The 22,167-nt window shown below is 42.3% G+C and overlaps 1 protein-coding gene across 2 annotated transcripts in view; it reads left to right on the top strand.

The window, feature by feature from the left end:
- SMC1A (structural maintenance of chromosomes 1A) overlaps positions 1–21,949 on the top strand; it is a 46,951-nt gene extending 25,002 nt beyond the window's left edge. The window contains exons 20-26 of one of the 2 annotated variants that reach the window (XM_040266024.1): positions 6,234–6,390; positions 6,786–6,940; positions 7,052–7,203; positions 8,328–8,397; positions 8,683–8,793; positions 20,605–20,739; positions 21,345–21,949. In XM_040266024.1, the coding sequence (XP_040121958.1) occupies positions 6,234–6,390; positions 6,786–6,940; positions 7,052–7,203; positions 8,328–8,397; positions 8,683–8,793; positions 20,605–20,739; positions 21,345–21,497 (933 nt within the window). In that variant the 3' untranslated portion in view covers positions 21,498–21,949. Of the gene's footprint in view, positions 1–6,233; positions 6,391–6,785; positions 6,941–7,051; positions 7,204–8,327; positions 8,398–8,682; positions 8,794–9,216; positions 15,156–20,604; positions 20,740–21,344 lie in introns of those variants that run through there. The other variant, XM_040266025.1, reaches the window with a different exon arrangement.
- The last annotated feature ends 218 nt before the right edge of the window (positions 21,950–22,167 follow it).

Here is a 22,167-nt window from a genome sequence, read left to right as displayed (position 1 = left end):
AAAGAAATAAACAGAAAGGAGAACTTTTATAAACTTATGAGACAAATCAACCAGTTAAAATTTGTCACCCTCCCTTGAATCCATTGCAGAGAAAAGAGAGGCAGGGGAATTTATAGATTAAATGAGAATTAAGAGACATACAACCAAGTGTAATGTGGGCACCTTATTTGGAACCTGCTTTGAAAAACCTGTAAAAAAATTTTTCACATAGCATGATCAGAATGATTTGAACACTGTCCAGATAGTTTATGATGGATGTTCAGGAATTGCTATTAATATTTCTAGGTGATAATGGTATTGTGGTAAAAACATTCTTAGTTTTACAACAGTGGTTCTCAACGGGTGGGGTAGATTTTGCCTCCCCAGGGGACATTTGGTAATGTCTGGAGATACTCTTTTCACACCCACTTGTCACAACTAGAACAAGGGTTACTACCAGTATCTAGTGGATAGACACCAGGGATGCTGCTAAACATCGTATAGTACACAAGGGGCACTACCCACAACAACAAATCATCTGGCCCAAAATATTAGTGCTGAGATTCAGAATCCCTGTTTTATAAATACATACTGAAATTATTTATGGATGAAATGTCTGAAAATAATTGAATATAATAAGGAATTAGGTGTAGATGGCAGTGTATTGGCCACGAGTTGATAATTATTGAAGCTGATAATAGGTACATGATGGTTCATTTCATCATCATCTGCATTTTTGTGAATGTTTAAAGATTTACATAATGTAAAGTTTAAAAAGAAAAAACAATCATGATTACCAGGTTAAGGTGTTGTTAGCCCCATCAATTTTATAAGGGAATTTTATCAAGTTCCTATCAGCCTTTCACAGCAGGTTTTAGCAGTCATTAACAAATGATCATTGCCTGTATCTATTAAAGGCTGCAAAATGGTAATTTTCTGATTTTTTTCATTCCTCCTGTTTATTAATTGGATTTCTAAAAAGAACTTTCTCACATCAACTGTTTAGTTCCTTTGAAATACAGTTAGTTCAGAAAAGGTAGAATAAATACTTAATTCCTTGCCTTTATTTCTCAGCTTTTAGAGTTGGTTGCCCTTATAACCTTTAAAGGTGACCAGTAAGGTTTCTAATCTATATTTTTTATGAACTTAAGTGCTTAAATGTGTTTTGGTATTTTTCAGTCTATTTGGAGTCATTTTTCTTTCTGCTACTCATATTATCCCATTCTTGGCCATTGGGAGTCACTTCACGTTGATTTTTGCTGATCTTATTTTTAGATTTTTATTACAGAAAACTTCATATGCATGAGTAAAATAGTACTGTGCTGCCTCATGGCCATCACCGGTTTCAGCAGTTATCAACTCATGGCCAAACTTGTTTCATGTGCACCCCCCCACACACCATCCTCTCCGCCCTTCCCACCCCCAGGATATTTAAAAGTAAATTCTGGACACCATGTCATTTCATTTGTATTGTAAATATTTCAGAATGTATCTCTATAAGAGAAAATTATTTAAAATATTTAGAATTATACCAAAAACCCAATAGCTTAACATTGTTATATACTATTATATAATTCTTTAATATTAATATTATGATCAGTATTCACATTTCCCAGATTGTTATACACACACACACTCTTTGCTTGTTTGAATTAGAGTCAAATAAAATGAAAGAAACAGATAATTGATTTAGTGATTGGTTGATGTCTCATTTAATCCAAAAGTTCCTCCTGTCTATTTTTATTTTTCTCTACAATATTTATTGTTGTTGAAGAAATTTGCTTATTTTTCCTGAAGGATTTTCTGTGTTCTATACTGTTGATTATGCCCTGTGGTTTTTAAAATATTGCCCCAGAACAAAGCAAAAAAATGAGTTCTGCTAGACCCTGTAGTTCCTGTAAGTGGGTAGTTAGATGTTGATCAGTGCTGTTAAATACAGATATAGTATGACTCACATGTGTAACTTTTAAAAAGTGAAATTAATTTTAATACTATATTTTGTTTAACCCAGTATATCCGAAAGAATTAACATTTCAGTGGTAAACATTATAAAATTTATTGATGAGATATTTGACTAGCTCTGTGTACTAAGTTTTCAAAATTCATTATCTGTTTTACACTTATAGCATATCTCCATTTGGATTCTAAATTTTCTTCAAAAATACTTGATCTGTATTTAGATATCCTAAAGTTTACAATTGAAAACGGAGAACCATATACCCAAGTTGTTCCAAATATACTTAGTTTAGTAGTAACTGAATTGTCAGTTTTTAAATTTAAATTATCTAACATTCAGTAAAATAAAAACTTTAGTTCCTCAGTCACGCTAGCTGCATTTTTCATGTTCAGTAGTGATGTGTGGCTTATGGCCAGTATATTGGACAGCTCAAATCTAGAGGTTTGATTAGATTCAAGTTTTGGGGTTTATTTGGTCAAGACTGCTTCAAATGAGGTTGTTACTTCCATCAAGAGGTTTATAACATCTGGTCAGTGGCTCTTTTTGTGTAGCTTGCAGCCATGATGATTATTGCCTAGACCCATTATATAATTTGTCAAGGGTTGCAAAATGGTCATCTTATTCTATCATTTCTTTATTAGCTAGAACACTGTAAAGAGATTTTCTCTCATCAATTATTTGGTTACCCTGGAGTATTTTGTATAGGAAAGTCAGGATATATGTGCTAGATTCTTTCTCTTTATCAGTTTATAATGAGTTGGTTCTCTGGCATTCTCAAGATATGGCCGCCGAGTTTTCATGTTGTTATGAACTTTTAGATTTAAACATCTGACGTGTTGCACTCTTACGATTATTATCCTTCTTGTTGTATGAAGTCGTTGGCATCTTTGGCCCATGGGAACTCATTCAAATTGGCTTCTGAATAATTTTGACACAACTCTTGTACTCTTTGATATATTCCTTGATTTCTGGTGTGTCCATCCAGGCTCATCCTTTACATTTTCCACCCTAGATATGGAATTAGCCATTTCTCTGAAAAGCTCTGACTTCTTTTTCTCAGTTCAATTCAGTTCAGTCGCTCAGTCGTGTCCAACTCTTTGCGACCCAATGGACTGCAGCACACCAGGCTTCCCTATCCATGGCCAGCTCCTGGAGTTTACTCAAACTCATGTTCGTTGAGTCAGTGATGCCATCCAACCATCACATCCTCTGTTGTCCCCTTCTCCTTCCGCCTTCAATCTTTCCCAGCATCAGGGTCTTTGCCAGAGAGTCAGTTCTTCCCATCAGGTGGCCAAAGTATTGGAGTTTCAGATTCAACATCAGTCCTTCCAATGAATATTCAGGACTGATTTCCTTTAGGATGGACTGGTTGGATCTCCTTGCAGTCCAAGGGACTCTCAAGTTTCTTCTCCAACACCATAGTTCAAAAGCATCAATTCTTTGGCACTCAGCTTTCTTTATAGTCCAACTCTCACATCCATACATGACTACTGGAAAAACCATAGCCTTGACTAGACGGACCTTTGTTGGCAAAGTAATGTCTCTGCTTTTTAACATGCTATCTAGGACTTCCCTGGTGGCTCAGGTGGTAGAGCATCTGTCTACAATGCGGGGAGACCCGGGTTCAATCCCTGGATTGGGAAGATCCCCTAGAGAAGGAAATGGCAGCCCACTCCAGTACTCTTGCCTGGAAAATCCCATGGACGGAGGAGCCTGGTGGGCTACAGTCCATGGGGTCACAAAGAGTTGGACACGACTGAGCGACTCCACTTTCTTTCTAGGTTAGTCATAACTTTCCTTCCAGGGAGCAAACATCTTTTAATTTCATGGCTGCAGTCACCATCTGCAGTGATTTTGGAGCCCAGAAAAATAAAAATCAGCCACTGTTTCCACTGTTCTCCATCTATTTGCCATGAAGTGATGGGACTGGATGCTATGATCTGTTCCTCCTAACTTTGTGTTTCCTATAAATTAGAAGTTTGAACTGTTTTAGAGGCTTGATACGTTTGTGTTAAGTAATTTTTTGGCAAGAACATTTCACTGCATACTATCCCCCAGCCCTATCCCTGCCCCTGGCTGTGCTGAGTGATTTGCAGAATCTTAGTTCCCTGACCAGGGATTGAACCTGGGCCACGCCAGTGAAAGTGTGGAGTCCTAATCACTAGACCACCAGGAAATTGCCTACTGTGTACTTTATATTGCAGGAGGCACGTGTCAGTGTCCTACTATGCATGATGCTAAGTTTGAGCCTCAGTTAAGGTATCTATTGCCAGATTTCTCAATACTAAGCATACACTTTTACCATTGTAAGTAATAAGGAATCTTTAGGGTGACTTTTTGGCATCTTGTGAATATCTGGTTCCCCTAATATTTCTTTTTTAACCCAGTGGCTTTCACATTTTGATTCATCTTAATTTTGTTTTATAATTATGTAAATTCTTCATTTGATTCTAAATCCAGAAGTATAATACAAAGTATATGAAGAGAAGTTTAGTTTTCTTTTCTTGTCTAACTTCACCTCCCTCTATGTGTGACCATTTCAGTTTTTGGATTATCATTTTGTTGTTGTATGTTTAAAATACAAACATACTTATATGCAAATATATTCACATTCTCTCTCTTAGATAAAAGATAGCATTCTGTTGTGTACCTTTCATATTTTATTTCTACTGAATCCATGAATCACTCCATAGCAATATATATAGAGAGGGATGTTCAAAAAGGCTTTTCTTCAAAAATATATATGTGTGTGTGTGTGTGTGTGTGTGTGTGTGTGTGTGTATCCATCCTTCCTGTGCTTGAAGTCATTCGGTGGCACCTCACCTACAATAAAGCCCAAATTTCTTACAAGGCATAAAAGACACTTTTATCACTGGGCTTCTTCATGTGCCTCCAGCCTTGCCTCTGTCTAGTGTACATGCACGCACATACACACACACACACACATACACACAACAGTTGCTACTGTTGCCATGTTGAATTGCCCTTTATTTGGCACTTTTTTTTTTTTTTTCCTGCACCACTTGGTTTGCAGAATCTTAATTCCCTGATCAGGTATTGAATCCAGGCTCCAGCAATGAAAACACCAAATCCTAACCACTGGACCACTAGGGAATTCCCGTTTGGTTTTTGAAGTTCATTAAAGTTGGTTACTCTTTTGAATTGGTTTGATTTCCTTGAACGAACCATGGATAAACCCTGGTTTTGCATGTGATATCTGCATGGAAGACTATTCTTTCTCTCCATTCTCACCATTCATCCTATAGCCCTGAGCTTAAAAATATTCCTGAAAGCCTTCCCTAGCCCTTATCTGAGTAAGTGCACTTGTATGCTGACCCATCACCATCTGTTTATGATTGTTTGGGTATTCACTATATGAGATTGTTTACTTATATACATTCCTCTGTTACTCCATGAGCTCTATGAGTACAGGAGCCCGGGCTCACAAGATAAGAGGGGCCAATGCCTGGTGTTGGAAGGCATTTAGTAATATTTATTGACTAAAAGTGACAGAAAGGCACAAGCCCAGATATGCATTGCAGTATCCATAAGACTTAAAACCAAGTTCAAGTGGAATTTGCTCAGGTGTAGTGATCTGAGCGAAAAATATGCATTGTCTTATTCATTGTACAGCTGTAAATGGAGTCCAGACGAGCCTGTGTGGGAGCCTATAGGTCACCCTGAGATGGTGCTCACTCATGACCGTGGCTGAGAGCCAGAGAGGGGCACCATCAGCTGAGAGATGGAGAGGCTGACAGGGCCTGGGGAAAGGGCTTTATTATTGTTGTTCAGATGCTCAGTTGTGTCCAGCTCCTTTGTGTCCCCATGGATTGCAGCACACCAGGCTTCCTTGTCCTTCACCATCTCCCGGAGCTTGTTCAAACTCACACCCAGGGAGTCAGTGATGCCATCTTGTCCTCTCATCCCCTTCTCCTGCCTTCTCTTTCCCAGCATCAGGATTTTTTCCAATAAGTCAGCTCTTCGCATCAGGTAGCCAAAGTATGGGAGCCTCAGCTTCAGCATCAGTCTTTTCAGTGAATGTTCAGAGATAATTTTCTTTAGCATTGACTGGTTTGATCTCCTTGCAGTCCAAAGGGGAAGGGCTACAGATGAGAAAAGTGACATGAGCCTGTAATTTCTAGGGACAGTGGGGAATGGTTACTTTGGTCAGGATCTGATGAGAGCAGCAGGGTTGGGAAAAAGAACCTGCCTTCTGCATGGGAGCAGGCCCCCACTGGATCAGGTATCTCTGTAGGGGCCTGGCCCTTCTTAATGCTGCTGGGCCTGGGCTTTGCAGGATGCCCAGGCTGAGGAGGAGATCAAGCAGGAGATGAACACGCTGCAGCAGAAGCTGAATGAGCAGCAGAGTGTGCTCCAGCGTATTGCTGCCCCCAACATGAAGGCCATGGAAAAGCTGGAAAGTGTCCGAGACAAGTTCCAAGAGACCTCAGATGGTAAGAGTTTCTTCTTTTACTCAGGCCTAAGATGAAGGCAGGAGTCTGGAGGTATGGCAGGGGCCTATTGTACATACCAACAGCTCCTGTTCTTACATGCTTTCTTATTCAAAACTTCCAAGAGCCCTAAGTAGTAGGGAATTATCACATCTGCTTTAGAGTAGAGAACTGCTGAGGTTTAGAGAAAGAATGACCTGCCTAAGGTCACACAGCATGTGACCAGCCCACTGGACACAGGTGATTGTGGAATTGTCTTCCTGGGCCCCTCCCCAGGCATTCCTTTCTCTGTGGGATGTCCCTGCTCTGTGTATTGTCACTTGTTTTTGCCAGAGCATGGATCTCAGCCTTGGCAGAGCCTGGGTACTGAGGGGTCGCCTGTCTTTCCCTTGTGGTAGAATTTGAGGCAGCCCGAAAGCGAGCCAAGAAGGCCAAGCAGGCATTTGAACAGATCAAGAAGGAACGCTTTGACCGCTTCAATGCCTGTTTTGAATCGGTGGCCACCAACATTGATGAGATCTACAAGGCCCTGTCCCGTAACAGCAGTGCTCAGGTAGGCTGGAGCCCGTTGCCCAAATGACCCTTACCCATCCTCATTTGACCTTCCCTCTAGGCTTCCTGTCCTCATTCCCATCTAGACCTGACCCATCTCCTTTCCCCCTAGGCGTTCCTGGGCCCTGAGAACCCTGAGGAGCCCTACTTGGATGGCATAAACTACAACTGTGTGGCTCCTGGCAAACGCTTCCGACCCATGGACAACTTGTCAGGGGGGGAGAAAACAGTTGCAGCTCTGGCCCTGCTCTTTGCCATCCACAGGTAAGGCTGTGCCCCCTGCAGGGCAGTTGGTGGAGACTGTGCTGAGGACACCAGAGGCTCTGGGGTCCAAGGATATGCATAGATCTGCAGAGGTGAAGATGATCTGGTGGACTCTGGATTGCATCTGTTTCCCTACCTGCTGCAGCGTATCTGTCCTTGGTTTCCTGGACTTATCTTCCCAATCCACCCTCATCCATTCTGCATGCCCTCCCCTGCATGTATTCAGTCCCACCTCCAAGCTTTTGCTCACGTGGTTGCTGGCTCATAAGCCCTTTCTTTTCATGCAAATCTAGCTTGGCCGTCACCTACCACCCCTTCACATTGCATTCTCCTCCTCCTGCTCCTCTAGGAAGCCTGCTTCAACCACTGTGGCATACCCTGACCTCCCCTTCCTAAATGCCAACAGTCCTTGAATCTGACTGCCCCCTACAACTTAGTGCTTGATTGTACAGTGTCAGTCAGTGAGCATTTCTTGATGGCTGCTCTTGACCAGACCCTGTTGGGGGATTAGGGACACAGATGAGTCAGACATGGTTTCTGTCCTCAAGGAGCTCGTGGTCTAGTGGAAGCCAGATGTGTAAACAGTGAGCTAAATGTTATAACTGGGTGAGCGTGTGTGCTGTTGGACACACAGAGGAGAGCCACCAACCCAGTCTGGGAGGGTGTGGGTGGCCAAGAAAGGCTTTCAAGGGCAGGTGACACTTGAGTAGGAAATGCAAAGGATAAGTAGAAGTTAGCCAGGGAGACCAGTAGGCATTCTGAGGCAGAGGGTACAACATGCGCAGAGACAGGGAGACATGGTGTGAGTGGGTAGGTGGGGTTCAACCTCCAGGTAGCTTAGTCAGTATGACCAGAGCCTAGGACAGCTTTATCTCCTCAACCAACCTGGACACTCCAGAGAGGACCGTGTCTTTTGGTTCTGCGGGATCCTGGAGCACAGAGATGGATGCAAAGGAGAGTTCGGTTGGTGTACTGGCCTTTAGGGACTCAGGCAACATTCAGACCTGGGGTTTTTAGTCTCTGAAGAAACGGAAGGGGGTGCCAGCCTGTGTGATGGGCCCTAGGGCTGTCATGCCCTACCTCTGCTCTCATCAGTATCAGCTTACCTACCGGTTCCCTCCCAGCTACAAGCCAGCCCCTTTCTTCGTCCTGGATGAGATCGATGCTGCCCTGGATAACACCAACATTGGCAAGGTGGGTGCAAGGAAACTGGGGCCCGGGAAAGAGGCCCCCAAGTTGGGGCTGGGTTTCAGGGAACAGCTCCTGAGTGTGCCCTAGCCGTTCCTGCTGCCTGTTCTCTGTGCCCGGGAGGCTGGGCCGAGGGTCATCCACACTGTACTAGTCAGTAGCCTCCTCTCAGCCTCTCTTCCCCCAACCCTCCACCCCCTACCCTACCCCACCCGCCTCTGGTTCTGACTGTATAAGCCAGGGAGTGTTAGGGCTTCAGCCCTACTAAATGCTTGGTGGCCCCTCCCACAGGTGGCAAATTACATCAAGGAGCAGTCAACTTGCAACTTCCAGGCCATCGTCATTTCTCTCAAGGAGGAGTTCTACACCAAGGCTGAGAGCCTCATTGGAGTCTACCCTGAGGTAGGGCGGGCCTGGCTCAGGAGCCAGCCCCCACTCCCTGCCTGACTCCCCAGGGCAGGAAGGGAAGGCTGCAGTGGAGGGGCATGGGGGGTGGGGAAGCATAGGGACTCAGTTCATGAACAGCCTTGTTGGAGCCCTGTCCTGGAGGCTTACCAGCCCAGCTGGGCAGGGCCATTGGATTTGGTGACAGGTAGAAAGGCAGGGCAGAGGCACCCAGACAGAGAAAAGGACAAAAGTACAGAAATAGGCAGGTAGAGAAGGCACATGGGACTGAGCAAATCTTCTCACACCCAGAGAACCAGAGCCTGGGCTTTGGGCAGGTATGTAGGGAGGAGGGTTTGAAGCTCCCCAGTCCTAGGGCACTAGACCCCTCTTAATTCTCTCCTTAAAATTTTATTTTTCTTTTTCTCCCTCCTCCTTCAGCAAGGGGACTGTGTGATCAGCAAAGTCCTGACCTTCGACCTCACCAAGTACCCAGATGCCAACCCCAACCCCAATGAGCAGTAGCAGTAGTTCTGCCCTCCTACCCAGTCTGGATCCTTAAGCTGCCCCTCTCCCAATCTCTGGATATTTGGTTCCCAACCTTCTCCTGCTTCCTGTCCCTGTTTGGTATAATCATGGGATTTAGGCACTGCTATCAAGCACGAAGAGGAACAGAGGTGACATTAGTTCTGGAGCAAAAATTCCTGAGCTTCAGGGAGCATCCTGGCCTCTGGAAGGAGGTGCTGAGCTGAGCTGAACTGAGCTGAACAGGGCCATCTGTCCATCCCCCTTCCCTCCCTTCCAGACCTTCTCCCATCATCCATAATCATGGGTCCTCTGGGCCCCCTTGCATTTTGCTTGTGTGTGGGTATGTATGTGTGTGTATATATGTCTGCATGTGCGCATGTGGGTGTGCTTGCAAAATAATAAAGATAATAGAGACCCATTTTAGAAGGAGCCTAGGCTGAATTTGATTCCAAGAGAGCTTAGTATGACAGCACCCCGGAGCTGGGCAGAAGTTTTCTGGACCTCATAGGATTCAGGCAGTTACGTGCAACTGCCCTCATTCATGTTTTCATTCATTTTGTGTGTTAATCAGACACGTACTGAACACCTGTTTGTCAGACTCTATGCTAGGAATACAGAACTGAGTCAGACATGATCTCTACCCTCCTACTAGGAAGATGCTAGTTCATGAGTTCCCATGGTTAGGTGAATCAGGTATAGGTGCTTTGAATTTGAAAAGAGGACGATCACCTCCAGGCTTTCCGGAGGTCACTTTTGAACTGGACCTTAAGTTGGTAGGATTTGGTTGGGTACTAGGAGCAGAGCCTGGGCTCTGGGGACAATTCTAGTCCCATTTTTTATTACTTTCTAGTTTGATGCTGGGCAAGTCATTTGACCTTTCTGTGCCTCAGTTTCCTCATTTATAAAATGGGGCTAACAGTATTTACCTACCTCATAGGATTTAATGATGTCAAACTCCTCACTGGAGGCCTTATCCTTGCTTAGAGGCCAGTAGGTGCCAACACCTCAGAATACAAGTCTTCACATGCCTAACGCCTGAGGGCTTCTGATCCATATTGTTAAGGACAGAAGGAGCCTCCAGATTTGGGAAATGGTGAATGCTCTGGTTATTGGAGAAGTTCCAGGGCATTGATGGGGTTTACCTGGTAAGTGGAGGGCCTAAGGAACCCTGTAGCTTAAATCACATATAACTGAGTGCCTAGATCTCAACCTGGGTTGTGAGGAGGTAGGGGAGAGGTAGCCTGGGCCACATCCTGGCTAAATGCGTGCGATGTTCCTTTTGGGAAATAACTGTTAGTTGCAGAGGCAGCTCAGTGTGCTGCCATGAGATCAGTCTTTGCTACTTCACATATACCATCAGACCATCACCTTGTCCTGATCTGTATACTACATTTTTGTTTTTTAAAAGTTTAACCAATTGTAATTACCCAAGTAATGAGTGAATTTTCTTTTTAAGAAATTAGATTGTTGCAAATAATAGTAGTCATTCAACTATCATTCTCCCGTCCCATCTTAATTGCTGTAATGTCTGTTGTACATCCATCTTAACTTTAAGACTTTTACATGTGAATTCATTGAATATATTGTGTTTAATGCAGATGATATATTGACTCATTCTGCAGTTTTCTTTGCTTAGCTATATTTTTGAGATTTATGCATGTTGCTAAATGTAGAAGCAGTTCATCCTTTGTAATTGTTAGGTAGATTGCCATTATGTGACTCTACCACATTTTATTTACCCATTTCTCATGTGATAGACTGTTTTCTGTTTTTGCTTTTATAGGATGCTAAGCAGGAGCATTTGTGTGTGTGTGAAAACTTACCTAGGATAGATTCCTAGGAATTGAATTGCAGAGTCATAGGCTATTTATACTTTTGTTTTTAATAGATACTTCCAAATTGCCCTCCTGTACTATTTACCCAGTATTTTTCTTGAGGCTGTCTTAGGTCTAATATTGTTATCTACTTTAGTTTCATCCTAAGTAGTGATAACCGTGAAACAATGGGTTTGATGTGCTAAGTATGTATTTTCTAATGCATATTAAAAGGGACAACTATCAAGACAAAATAAATTTATCTGTGTTCAACCAAAGAAATCACATACCACTTGTGGTGTGTGTGCCATAATTTGGGAAATGCTGACATATGTGGAAAAGCACAATTTGGGAGTCACCCTGATTCAAATCCTAGCTGCAGAAACTTGAGCCCATTAGCTCACCTCCCTGAGCCTCAGTTTCCTCACAAAGGAAAGAAGGTAATATACACCTACCTGGCAGCCATGTAAGGAAGATGAAATATATCTGAAGCAATTTGGCTGACATCTAGGTCATCACAGGCTTTTAAACGTAGTAATTGCTATTCTTCCCACTTTACAGATGAGGAGACTGAGGCCCAGGAAGGTGAAGTAACCCAGCTACCAAGTAGCAGTGAAGGTTTGAACCCAGGCCCTCCAATTCAGTCTTGTGTTTTCTCCATTGTAAGGGTGGTTATCAACCTTGGCTGTTCACTGGAATCACCTGTGAAGCTTTTTCTTTTTCTTTTTTTCTGTCTGCACTGTGTGGCTTGCAGGATCTCAGTTCCCCAACCAGGGATTGAACCTGGGCCGTGGTAGTGAAAGCCCGGAATCCTGACCACTAGGCCACCAGTGAACTCCCTCTTTTTCCTTTTTAAGAATCAAAGCAATATATACACCGGTTAGAAAATAAAATAATACAGAAGGGCTTATAATGAAAAGCAGCAGTTCCTTGCTGCACTCCCATGTCCAAAGGATGTGGAGCTCCTTGCTTTGGTCCCATGCCTGGAAATCTAATTCAGTAGATGTGGATGATAATCTGGGTAATTGCCTCAGGCTAAGGCCCTGGTACATAGGAACAAAAGTGCTACAAAGGATTTAAATCCTGAGGCTCAGAGAGGTGAGATGACTTGTCTTGAGATCCCAGTGGTTCCGTTGCAGAGCCTAGACTTCAACTAGGATCTCCTCTGTTTGCCCAGTGCTTTCTCTTGTGTCACAGTGCCTCCTATCATCGCAAGGCAACACATGCTCAGTGTAGGCTGTGCCCAGAAGAGAGCGGACACTGGTGTGTTTCCAAGAGCTAGCTGGACTTGAGTGAAATCCCTAGGGCTAGTTGGGGGACACTAGGTTGACTCCCTTATGTTCTGGACCTAGTAGCCTTAGTCTGGCGACACAAACATGAACCAAATCTTTATCCTGTCCTTGAGGAGTTCAGTGTCTAGTTGGGGAGGCAATTCATAAACCAATGTGATCAGTGCTGTGACAGGAGCATGGATATAGGAGGGGCATCTAGCTTAGGTAGAGGTTCAGGGAAGACATCCTCTAGTCTAGGAGGTAAAACCTGAGCTGAGTCTCAAAGGACTGGTAGGAATTAGCCAGTTGAGGAGTTGGAAGGGATTTCCAGGTAGTGGGAACAGTATGCACAAGACCTGTGGTCAAGAAACAGCCCACCAGTTCAGAAATACTGAGCCATAAGGTTTCCTGGGCTGGGGAAAAGTAGCAAGAAGTGAAGCTGGAGAGGTAGTCAGGAACCAGATTTGAAGAGAGTTGTAAGAGCCTGGCTATAAAACAGATTTACCTCATAGAACAATTTGGTTCCCTAACTGGCTGTATACCAGAAACACATGGTGCATCCTGGATGACACCCCCCTACCACCACCACCACCTAAAAATTCAGTTTCCATAACTGGGTGGGGGCCTCAGGATCTGGAGAGCTTATAAATGTGAGGATGTAACTAGGGTGCAGCCAGGTTTGGGAACTGTGGGTCGGAGACAGCAGAGGAGACTAGATAAGAAACAAACCCCTTTCTGGCTAGCCAGTGTGGAAGCAGATTAGGTTAGATGCTCAAGCTATATGCTCCCTTAGTTTCCCAGTTCAGTTCTCACACTTTTATATTTGCCTGTTTTATCTCTCCAAATAAGCCCCCCACCCCTGTGGGGCTTATAGCTTATGCTACTAGTATACACCCAGCAAAAAGCACAGTGCCTGACCCCAAATAGACATCCAAAAAATAGTTTTTGAATGAATGAATGCATGTGTGAAGGAGAAAGTGGAGACATATTAGTTAGGGAACTATTGAAAATACTCGTCTACTGAAGGGCAAGGGCAGTGGGACTGGATTGGAGATGATAAGGTGTGAGCCATTGAAGGAAGAGATGAAACGGACTTGGTGACTGATGATTGGATGTGAAGTGTGACTGGGAGGATAGGATGAATGCTCGTTAATAGCCAAGATTCCTACTCTGTCCCAGTCATTCTCTTTCATCATCTAGCTGAATCAGAATCTCCCTCCAGCCTCCTCAGCAATTGAAATTCCTCAAGTTAAGTAAACATTCTCTGTGTGCTGTGTGGTCTCCCCCTCCTCCCCAGCCATTGATTCATTCATTGAGTTCAATAAATCTTGGCTAAGCACCTCCTGTGCCCTTCCAAGGTGGGACTCTTGACTCCCTCTTTCCTACCTCAGATGTTTTTGAGGGCTTCCCCAGATAAGACTTAACGTCCTTTATACAGTAACTTAAAGGGAGATACTCAACCACCAGACCTGTAAGGGAACCTACAGACTTCGTCCAGTCCCCTCCTGAGGCTCTCAGTGGGGAAGAAACTTGCCTGAGGCCCCACTGCTAGAAATGTAGGAGCCAGAACTGGAACCCAAGTTCCCTTTCCACATTGCCCCTAGAGCCTTGATTTCTCCCATTGCAGATCAGAACAGGCAGAAAAGGCCAAGGAGAAGGGTGGCCTTTGAAAGTCACTGGTACTGGACAGGCAAACAAGAAGCTTGCCAGTTACACTGCTCCTTTTTGGAAGCCCTCAGCAGACCTGCCATGCCCACAGTCCCTTTTAAGGGGTTTCTTAAGCATGAGTTGCCATGCTCTGTACCATGTGACCTCACAGTCCTGGCCACAGATGACAAAGTTGGGATAGTATCTTACTCATGGACAGCCAGTCTCTAAGCTGGATGATGGCCTATTAGGTAGACTGATGTAAGAACTCTACCTCTTAGCCATGGCCTGTATGAGATGGCAAATGTATGAAACAATCAGATCCTTTTTCAGGGAGGCTGAAAGTGAGGCATTCAGAAGAAATGAACAATTAGAATTTAGCAAGGCAGACGTGGTGTTGGATGAGGAATGTCAGAAACTGAATAGCAAAAACAAGGAGAAAGCTGCAAAAACCATGAGGCATGTGAGAATGTGGGGCCACAGGTAGCAGAAGCCATGAAGCAGCAAGACAATGGGCCAAAAAGACACAGAAGCCATGAAGCAATAGGAGCCACGATGTAGCAGTAGCCTAGAGGAACAGAAACCATGAGACAAAACCCTGAATCTGTGAGATCCACGAAGCAGCAGAAGGCTTGAACAGACAAGATCCATGAGGCAGCAGAAGAAATGAGACTGCAAGAGCCCCAAGGTAGCTGCAACCGTGTGGCAGTGGGGCAGCAAGAATCAAAGAGGCAGCAGGATAGACCAGGCAAGCAGAAATTACAGCACAGAGAAGCCCCCGATTAATTGGAGCTGAAGCCAGGAAGCTGCAGGAGCCAGGAGGCCCAGAAGCTGTGCCCCGAAGGCCACTGGCTGGCGTGGAGGGGAGCAGAGAGAAGGTAGTCAGTAGCAGTAGGAGGAGTATAAACACTGCCAGAAAGAAGTTGAGTCACCATTTTGAGAAGCACTAGAGAAGGGAGCAACAGATGCCTGCAGCTGAGGGGGTGACAAGATAAGCCAGGCTCTAGCGCTGCTTTGGATCATAAACCATTTTCAAGTTTCTGTTCTGTGAGGCTGCCTGTGTAGCTGTTTTTGTCTTCCTTATTTCCCTGTGAATGCTTCAATAAATCTCCATCACTAAGCTGAGTGTGTCTGTTCCTTATAATCTAAAAAAGGTTAACACTGTGGTGTGTACTTTAGATGGGTGGAGAATAGGGCAGAAGATCTTACAGGTAGGTTTGAACCAAGACAGGTGGAAATTCATTCTTCTCTCACACCCTCACTGGCACAGGAACTTTTCATTCACTTACTGGCTTCTTTTTCTCATCCAGTCATTCATTTATTCATTACTTCTGGATAACTCATTCATTCACTTATCATTCATGCAATAGTATAAGCATTTGCTCATTAGTTCTTTCCAGTATTCACTTAGTCATCACTTTGCCATCCATTCATTCAGCAAGCATATATTGAGCTCCTGCAGCATGTCAAGCCCTGTGCTTGGTTCTGATGATAAAATATATTCCTTATACTCCAGGAATTCAGTTTACCTGAGGGCTCAGATAATTAAGCAGATATGTGCATCAACTGTGAAAAAAGAACTGACAAGTGTAGATGAGGCAGAGTAGAGAATATGACCATTAGGTGGTTCTTCGTGGGGTGGGGTGGGATGGAGGGTGTTTTCAGGAGAGCCTTAATAGAGAAGGGGGCACTTGAAGGAAGAATTTCTGTTTACCATGTAGAAAAGGAGGAAAGAATATTGCCAAGGGAAGAATTGCTTAAGAAAGATACATAGTGTGAAAGCACCTGGGTTTTGGGGGGACCAGTGGAAGAAGTGGAAGCCAGGCAATCACACTTAGCTTTCATTCTATGGGCAGTAGGAAACTGAAGAAGGGTTTGAAGCAGAGAAGTGACAGATTGGTATTTTAGGAAGATGACTCTAATAGCTGGTATGAAGGATGGTTGGGGGCATGAAACATTGACATAAATAACATTTGAATAAAGAACATGCATGTGTCATAGAGGCATGAATGAATACTCAGGAGTTAGTGAGAAGGGAGAAAGTTCTGCCAGTGGACTAAGGAAGTCTTTGGAGGAGGTGGAATTTGAGCTAAGCCTTGAACAATAAGGAAGATTCCAACTAATGGAGATAAGGAGTAATATTTTTTCCAAGCAAGTATGGCAAGTCTGGGTTAATGAATATTCCAGTTTGACTGCAATAAAGCTACATTTAAGGGAGAGGTAGGAAAGGAGACTGTAAGGTTTCTCAAAGATTTTTATATTCTGTTACCATTAGGTCTGCCAGGAACAAGGGGATTTGGGGGGAGGGAGTAAGTGGTGGGCAGGAATGTCCTTTTTCTGTTTTTAAAAATTAATTTTAAATATGTGTTCATTTTAAAATAGAAGTAATGCATACACAATGTTCAGAAAACAAATGAATAAACCAGTACCAAAAAAGTACTGACACACATGTGCCCCCATCCCTACTCTACCATCTTGTTATTAGCATCCACTTTTAGTTATTTCTTCTGATTGTTATTTCCATATCTAAATAATATTCCATGTGATGTGTCTTTCATGTCCTGCTATGACAGATAAGGATTTAGATAATTTACACCAAGTTCAACTCTTGTCCTTCCTGCTTCTAATATGATTTAGTTTCTCTGTTAAATAACTTTTCTGAGGGGTTTCCCTGCATGATAGCTCAGTTGGTAAAGAATCTGCCTGCAGTGCAGGAGACCTCGGTTCGATTCCTGGGTCAGGAAGATCCCCTGGAGAAGGGATAGGCTACCCACTCCAGTATTCTTGATCTTTCCTTGTGGCTCAGCTGGTAAAGAATCCACCTGCAGTGTGGGAGACCTGGGTTTGAGCCCTGGGTTGGGAAGATCTGGAGAAGGGAATGGCTACCCACTCCAGTATTCTGGCTTGGAGAATTCCATGGGCTGTATAGTCCATGGGGTCACAAAGAGTTGGACATCTACCATCTTGTTATTAGCATCCCCTTTTCATTATTTCTTCTGATTGTTATCCCCACTTCTAAATAATATGCCATATGATGTGTCTTTTATGTCCTGCTATGACAGATGAGGATTTAGGTAATTTACACCAAGTTCAACTCTTGTCCTTCCTGTTTTTAATATGATTTAGTTTCTCTATTAGATAACTTTTCTGAATTTAAGCAACACTGTGATTCCTTGTTGCATGAGCGAGAGACCATTTTTCTGAACCAGAACTTTGTTAGATGAGAATACCTTTCCTATTTGCCTTCTTCCCCACTGTTCAACCTCTCAACTTCTGTCATCTGGTCTTTTATATATCAAAGTTGGTAACATTGAATTCTATTCTGTAATCAGATTAAGGCTTTTTCTGTGTGTGTTGTCTTTAGTTTGATCCTAGAAGTTTAAAAGCAATAAACAGTTGTTATTAACATGACTGTAAATATTGTTCATTGCAGAGCCAATCGATGTACTTTTATAATTTTTTCCTTGTAGCAATTTTTCAGTTTTTTGGAAGTTTCTAATTCTGTTTCTCTTTTACTATTTTACTTTTTCATATATTACATTTTTTTCTTTTCAAAAATCTCTATTGCATTAGGTACATCAAGTCTACCACCCCCCAAACAAAAAAGACCCTCTTCTTGGAACCCTCCATCCCTTTCTAAAATCTAGACTAGTTCTCCAGGCCTGATGCATGACTGTCATTTTGGAACTTTACTTCACAGCTTTCCTTGGTTATATTACTATTTACTGGTGGTTCCCATTGTTTTGATAGTATACATCCTCAAGTAACTTCTCAGAAAGGTTGTATAGGAGATAGACTTCCTGGATACTGTATTCCATTCTTACGCTTGGATACAAAGTTTCATTTCTTGTGGGCTTTTTTTGTTTGATTGATTGATTGATTGATTGTGGTTTTGTGGCTGTACCTTGAGGCATTCACAGGATATTAGGATATTAGTTCCCTGACCAGGGATTGAACTCATGCTCCCTGCAGTGAAAGCACAGAGTCTTAACCACTGGATCGCCAGGGATGTCCCCTAAAGTTTGAGATTCAAAACCATTTTCCCACAGAACTTTGAAGCTTCATTGCTCTTATGTAAATATTAACTCATTTATTTGTTCTATCTTTCTGGGACCTCAAAGACATGAATGTTAGATTATTTTCTTATAGTGTCACAGGTCCCTGAACTCTGTTCACTTTTTTCCTAGTCTATTTTCTCTCTTTTTCTAGATTGGGTAATTTCTGTTGTTCTATATTCCAATTAACTGATTCTCTCCTGTGTCCCCTCCTTTTTTGCCACCCATCCATTTTGTTTGGGTTATTGTATTTTTCAGTTCTACAATTTCCATTTGATTCTTTATATCTTCTATTTCTTTACTGACAATTTGTATTTTTTCACTTGTTTTAAGCATATTCCTTATTGTCCATTAAAGCATTTTTATGATGGGGCTCCTTAAAAACCCTTGTCAGATGATTTTTAACATCTCTGTCATCATGGTGTTGAGTCTATTGAGTGTCTTCTCATTCAAATTGAGGTTTTTTTGGTTCTTGGTATGATGAGTAATTTTCAGTTGAAACCTGGGGATTTGGGGTATTGGGTTAAATATGAGGATTACTTTAATATCTTGTTTTACCTTGCCTCCTCAGACACTGTTCCAGCAGTGAAAGAGGAGACACTGACTTGTTACTATCAGTTGGACATGGAAGTCCAGTATCCCCACTCAGTGTCTGTTCATACCCCAGAGAGAGGGTTTCCTCATTACTCTTAGATGAGGGTGGAAGTTCTGGCTCTCCACTCAGCCTTCCCAAACACTACCCCAGTGAGGAGGGGAAGAGTTACTCTTTATAGCCAGCAAAGGTAGAAGTCTAAGCTCCCCACTTGGCCTTTGCTGGTGGGACTACAGTTTTTCCTGTGGTGTTTGGCTGGAGTAGAATGGTTATTATCTAATTACCATCTTATCCAGCACCAAGTCTAGGATATGTGAGGTAAAAAGGAAACTGAAAGAAATCACCACCACGTTGCTCCTCTGCTACTGAGGCCCTCAGCAGGTTTGCCTTCTCTCCACTTCTCAGTCTTAGGTTTATATATAATGTCCCAGGATTTAAGCTGTACTTGGGGAGAGGAATAAGGAAAAGTACTTCTACTCCATTCACTCCCCTCTTTAAATAGTAATTTTTTGAAAACTGTATTTGTGGTATTTTAAAATTTCCTAATTATGTGTTGAAGTTTTGGGATTTGTCATTCATTGCATTGGTCATTGGATAGACCTCTTCATTTTTAAATTCTTTAATTCTGGAAAATTCTCTTATATTCTTTGATAAAATTCTTTGATACGTTTCTCTTTTCTGTTTTTGTTGTTGTTCTCTCCTGGAACTCATTAAAGTGGAATGCTAGACTTTCTGAATTGATCTTTTGTATTTTTATCTGTTCTGTCTACTGCTGCCACACCTCCTACCTCCTTCCCTCTCCCCTTCCTAGTTTTCTCTCTCCCTTTGTTTTTGTTTACTTTCTGGAAGAAGATTTAACTTTATTTTCCAACTCTTCTCTTGCATTTCTTTTCTTCCCTTCTTCTTACTTCCTTCTTTTCTTTCTCTCTTTCTTCCTTCTTGCATTGGGTCTTTGTTGTCCCACGTGGGCTTCCTCTAGTTGTTGTAGGTGGGAGCTGCTCTCTAGTTGTGATGCACAGGCTTCTCTAGGCACATGGGTTCAGTAGTTGTGGTTCACCAGGTCTAAAGCACAGGCTTGGCAATTTTGGCGCATAGGCTTGGTTGCCACGCAGCATGTGGAATCTTCCCGGACTAGGGATGGAATCTTTGACCCCTGCATTGGCAGGCAGATTCTTAACCACTGCACCACCAGGAAAGTCCTGCATTTCTCTTCATTTTACCAATCACATTTTACAATTTCCAAATATCCATTCATGTTATCTTTCCTTATATCATCCTGTACTTGTTTAATGGATCTACTATTATCTTGAATCTCTCTTGGAGTAATAGAGGTATTTTTATATATCATTGTGTTCTTTGAAATATTTATTTCCTTTGGGATTTGTTTTTCCCCCATTTGCTTATTGTGGTCTCTTTCAATTTGTAATCTTTTCTCAGATCCCTGGTAATGTATAGTGGTTTGCTCATATTTAAGAACACAGCAGTAAAATTGGATTCAAAGCTCTGTGTATGGGGTACAGGGCTAGGTGACTGGTGGCTTACCTTTAGAATGATTGGAAAATAGCTGACTACTATGCTGCGCCAAAACATAAAGATCTTTCTCTGAGCTTGTTCAATTGCCTTAGAGAAGAAATGTCTGGTTTTGCCTAATGGGTAGACACCTGGCTACTGTGAATTGTACACAGAGGGTTGGGTTAACAGTTCAGTATACAGCTTCCCAATTTATCACCCTGTTTTCAGACCAACATCTCACTTGTACTCTATATCATACCTGGCGTTGTTAAGACCCAAGACACTCCAGGCTACTACACAGAAAGATCAACTCCTCCTCAGTGGCATCACCTCCATGCATACTCCAGGCTGTGGCTTCCTCTACCATGCTTCATCAATCATCAATCCTCCATTTTCTTCCTATCTTCCAGACATTTGGAATCTCTTTTGCTGATGGACCTGCTCCTGACGGACATTCTCTTCATCATTGTGTTTTTATACTTTTTTTTTTATTCCTTTACTATTATTTTAGCAAGGTTTCAGGTGGGAATGGAGATAAACATGTGGTAAGTCTGCCATCTTGTCCTAGAAATCTACTAGTCTACTTATAACTGTTTATTTTTTACTTTTCTGATAATAATCTTCATATCTCTGAATAATATACAATTTTTTTCTATTTATCAACTTACCACTTTTAGACGTTATCTGTTACTCCTGCTATTAATACCACCTACTGCCCTCCCATGCCCCCAGTATAAGATATGTCATTAATTATATGTCCTCTATTTCTTACCTTTGTACCTTTAAATAATAGACTTATATTCCCTCTTTCAATCTCTCAACTTCTCTCATTTATATTTTTATATTAACAAGATTAATAATATTTATATTCTGTTCAATAACCAAAATTAAATCATCCATACTTTGCTAACAGGTCATTCTAAAAGGTTTAAAGTCAATAAAGTGTTTATGTTGTTATGATTATGTAAATGTTGTTCCTAATGCTCCAGTGTCCTAGGATTACATTTCTTTTCGTATACAGTTTTTGTTTTTTCCTGGAGTTTCTAATTGCCTTTCTTTTTTCCTTGCGTTGTCTGACTTTATCTCCTTCTTAAGTTGTTCCAAATTCTTAAGGAAAGTGTAAAATCATTTGAATCCCCTTTTTCCCCAGATACCTTCCTCCTGGAGCCCTCCGTCTTCCTGCTCCAATTTGGACTGGTTGCTCTGTAGGCCTGCAGCACAACTGTCATCCTGGGACGTCCCTTCATTACTCTTCTGGGTTGGACCCAATCTTTCCTGGACCTTATATCTTCCTCTTTGTTAGTTTACTCCTTTGTAGTGGCCTTTGTAGTTGTTCTCCACCATCCATTCCTCTCCTCCCCCACTGTATTAACAGCTGTGCAATTTGAGTGGAATTGACCCCATTGCCAGCTCTAGGTATAGAACTTTATGTTATAAACCAATCTGAGTAATCTCCCACATTATCACAGTGATGATTGGTTCAGAGATGATCCAATCACTGAAGGTTTTTGTTCAGATTTTGAGGTCTTCCCTTGGACATGAGCAAAGAAGTATGTAGTCTCATTGCTGTTGTTAGCCACCTTTTGAGCATGTGGAAGGCTTACCTGAGAATGGAGCTGACAAATGGAGAAGGCAGAGCCAAGAGAATTACAGAGAAATGGATCCATATTCCTGATCATACCGGGCCTGAAGTCTTCCCTGCCTATGGACTTGTCAGTTAAGTGAGCCAATAAATTGCATTTATTATTTAAGCCAGTTTGAGTTGGGTTTTATATTGCTTGCACATGAAAGCATTATAACTTATGTTGTTGCTGTCTCCCTTTAGAGAAGGAATGTGCATTTTTTGGTTATATGAGGCACTATATTGTGAAAGCATATTTTTAGAGTAAATCTGAGATGAAAGATATATGCTGGATAACCAAAGGAGTGAACTCTATTGGCTGCCTAGTATTTAAATCTTCATCCTGTTTGGA

Source organism: Oryx dammah, unplaced genomic scaffold (genome assembly GCF_014754425.2).
Source record: "Oryx dammah isolate SB20612 unplaced genomic scaffold, SCBI_Odam_1.1 HiC_scaffold_23, whole genome shotgun sequence".
Taxonomy (NCBI): domain Eukaryota; kingdom Metazoa; phylum Chordata; class Mammalia; order Artiodactyla; family Bovidae; genus Oryx; species Oryx dammah.
Note: the sequence above shows the minus strand (reverse complement) of the source record. Positions and strands in the feature narration are given on the sequence as shown.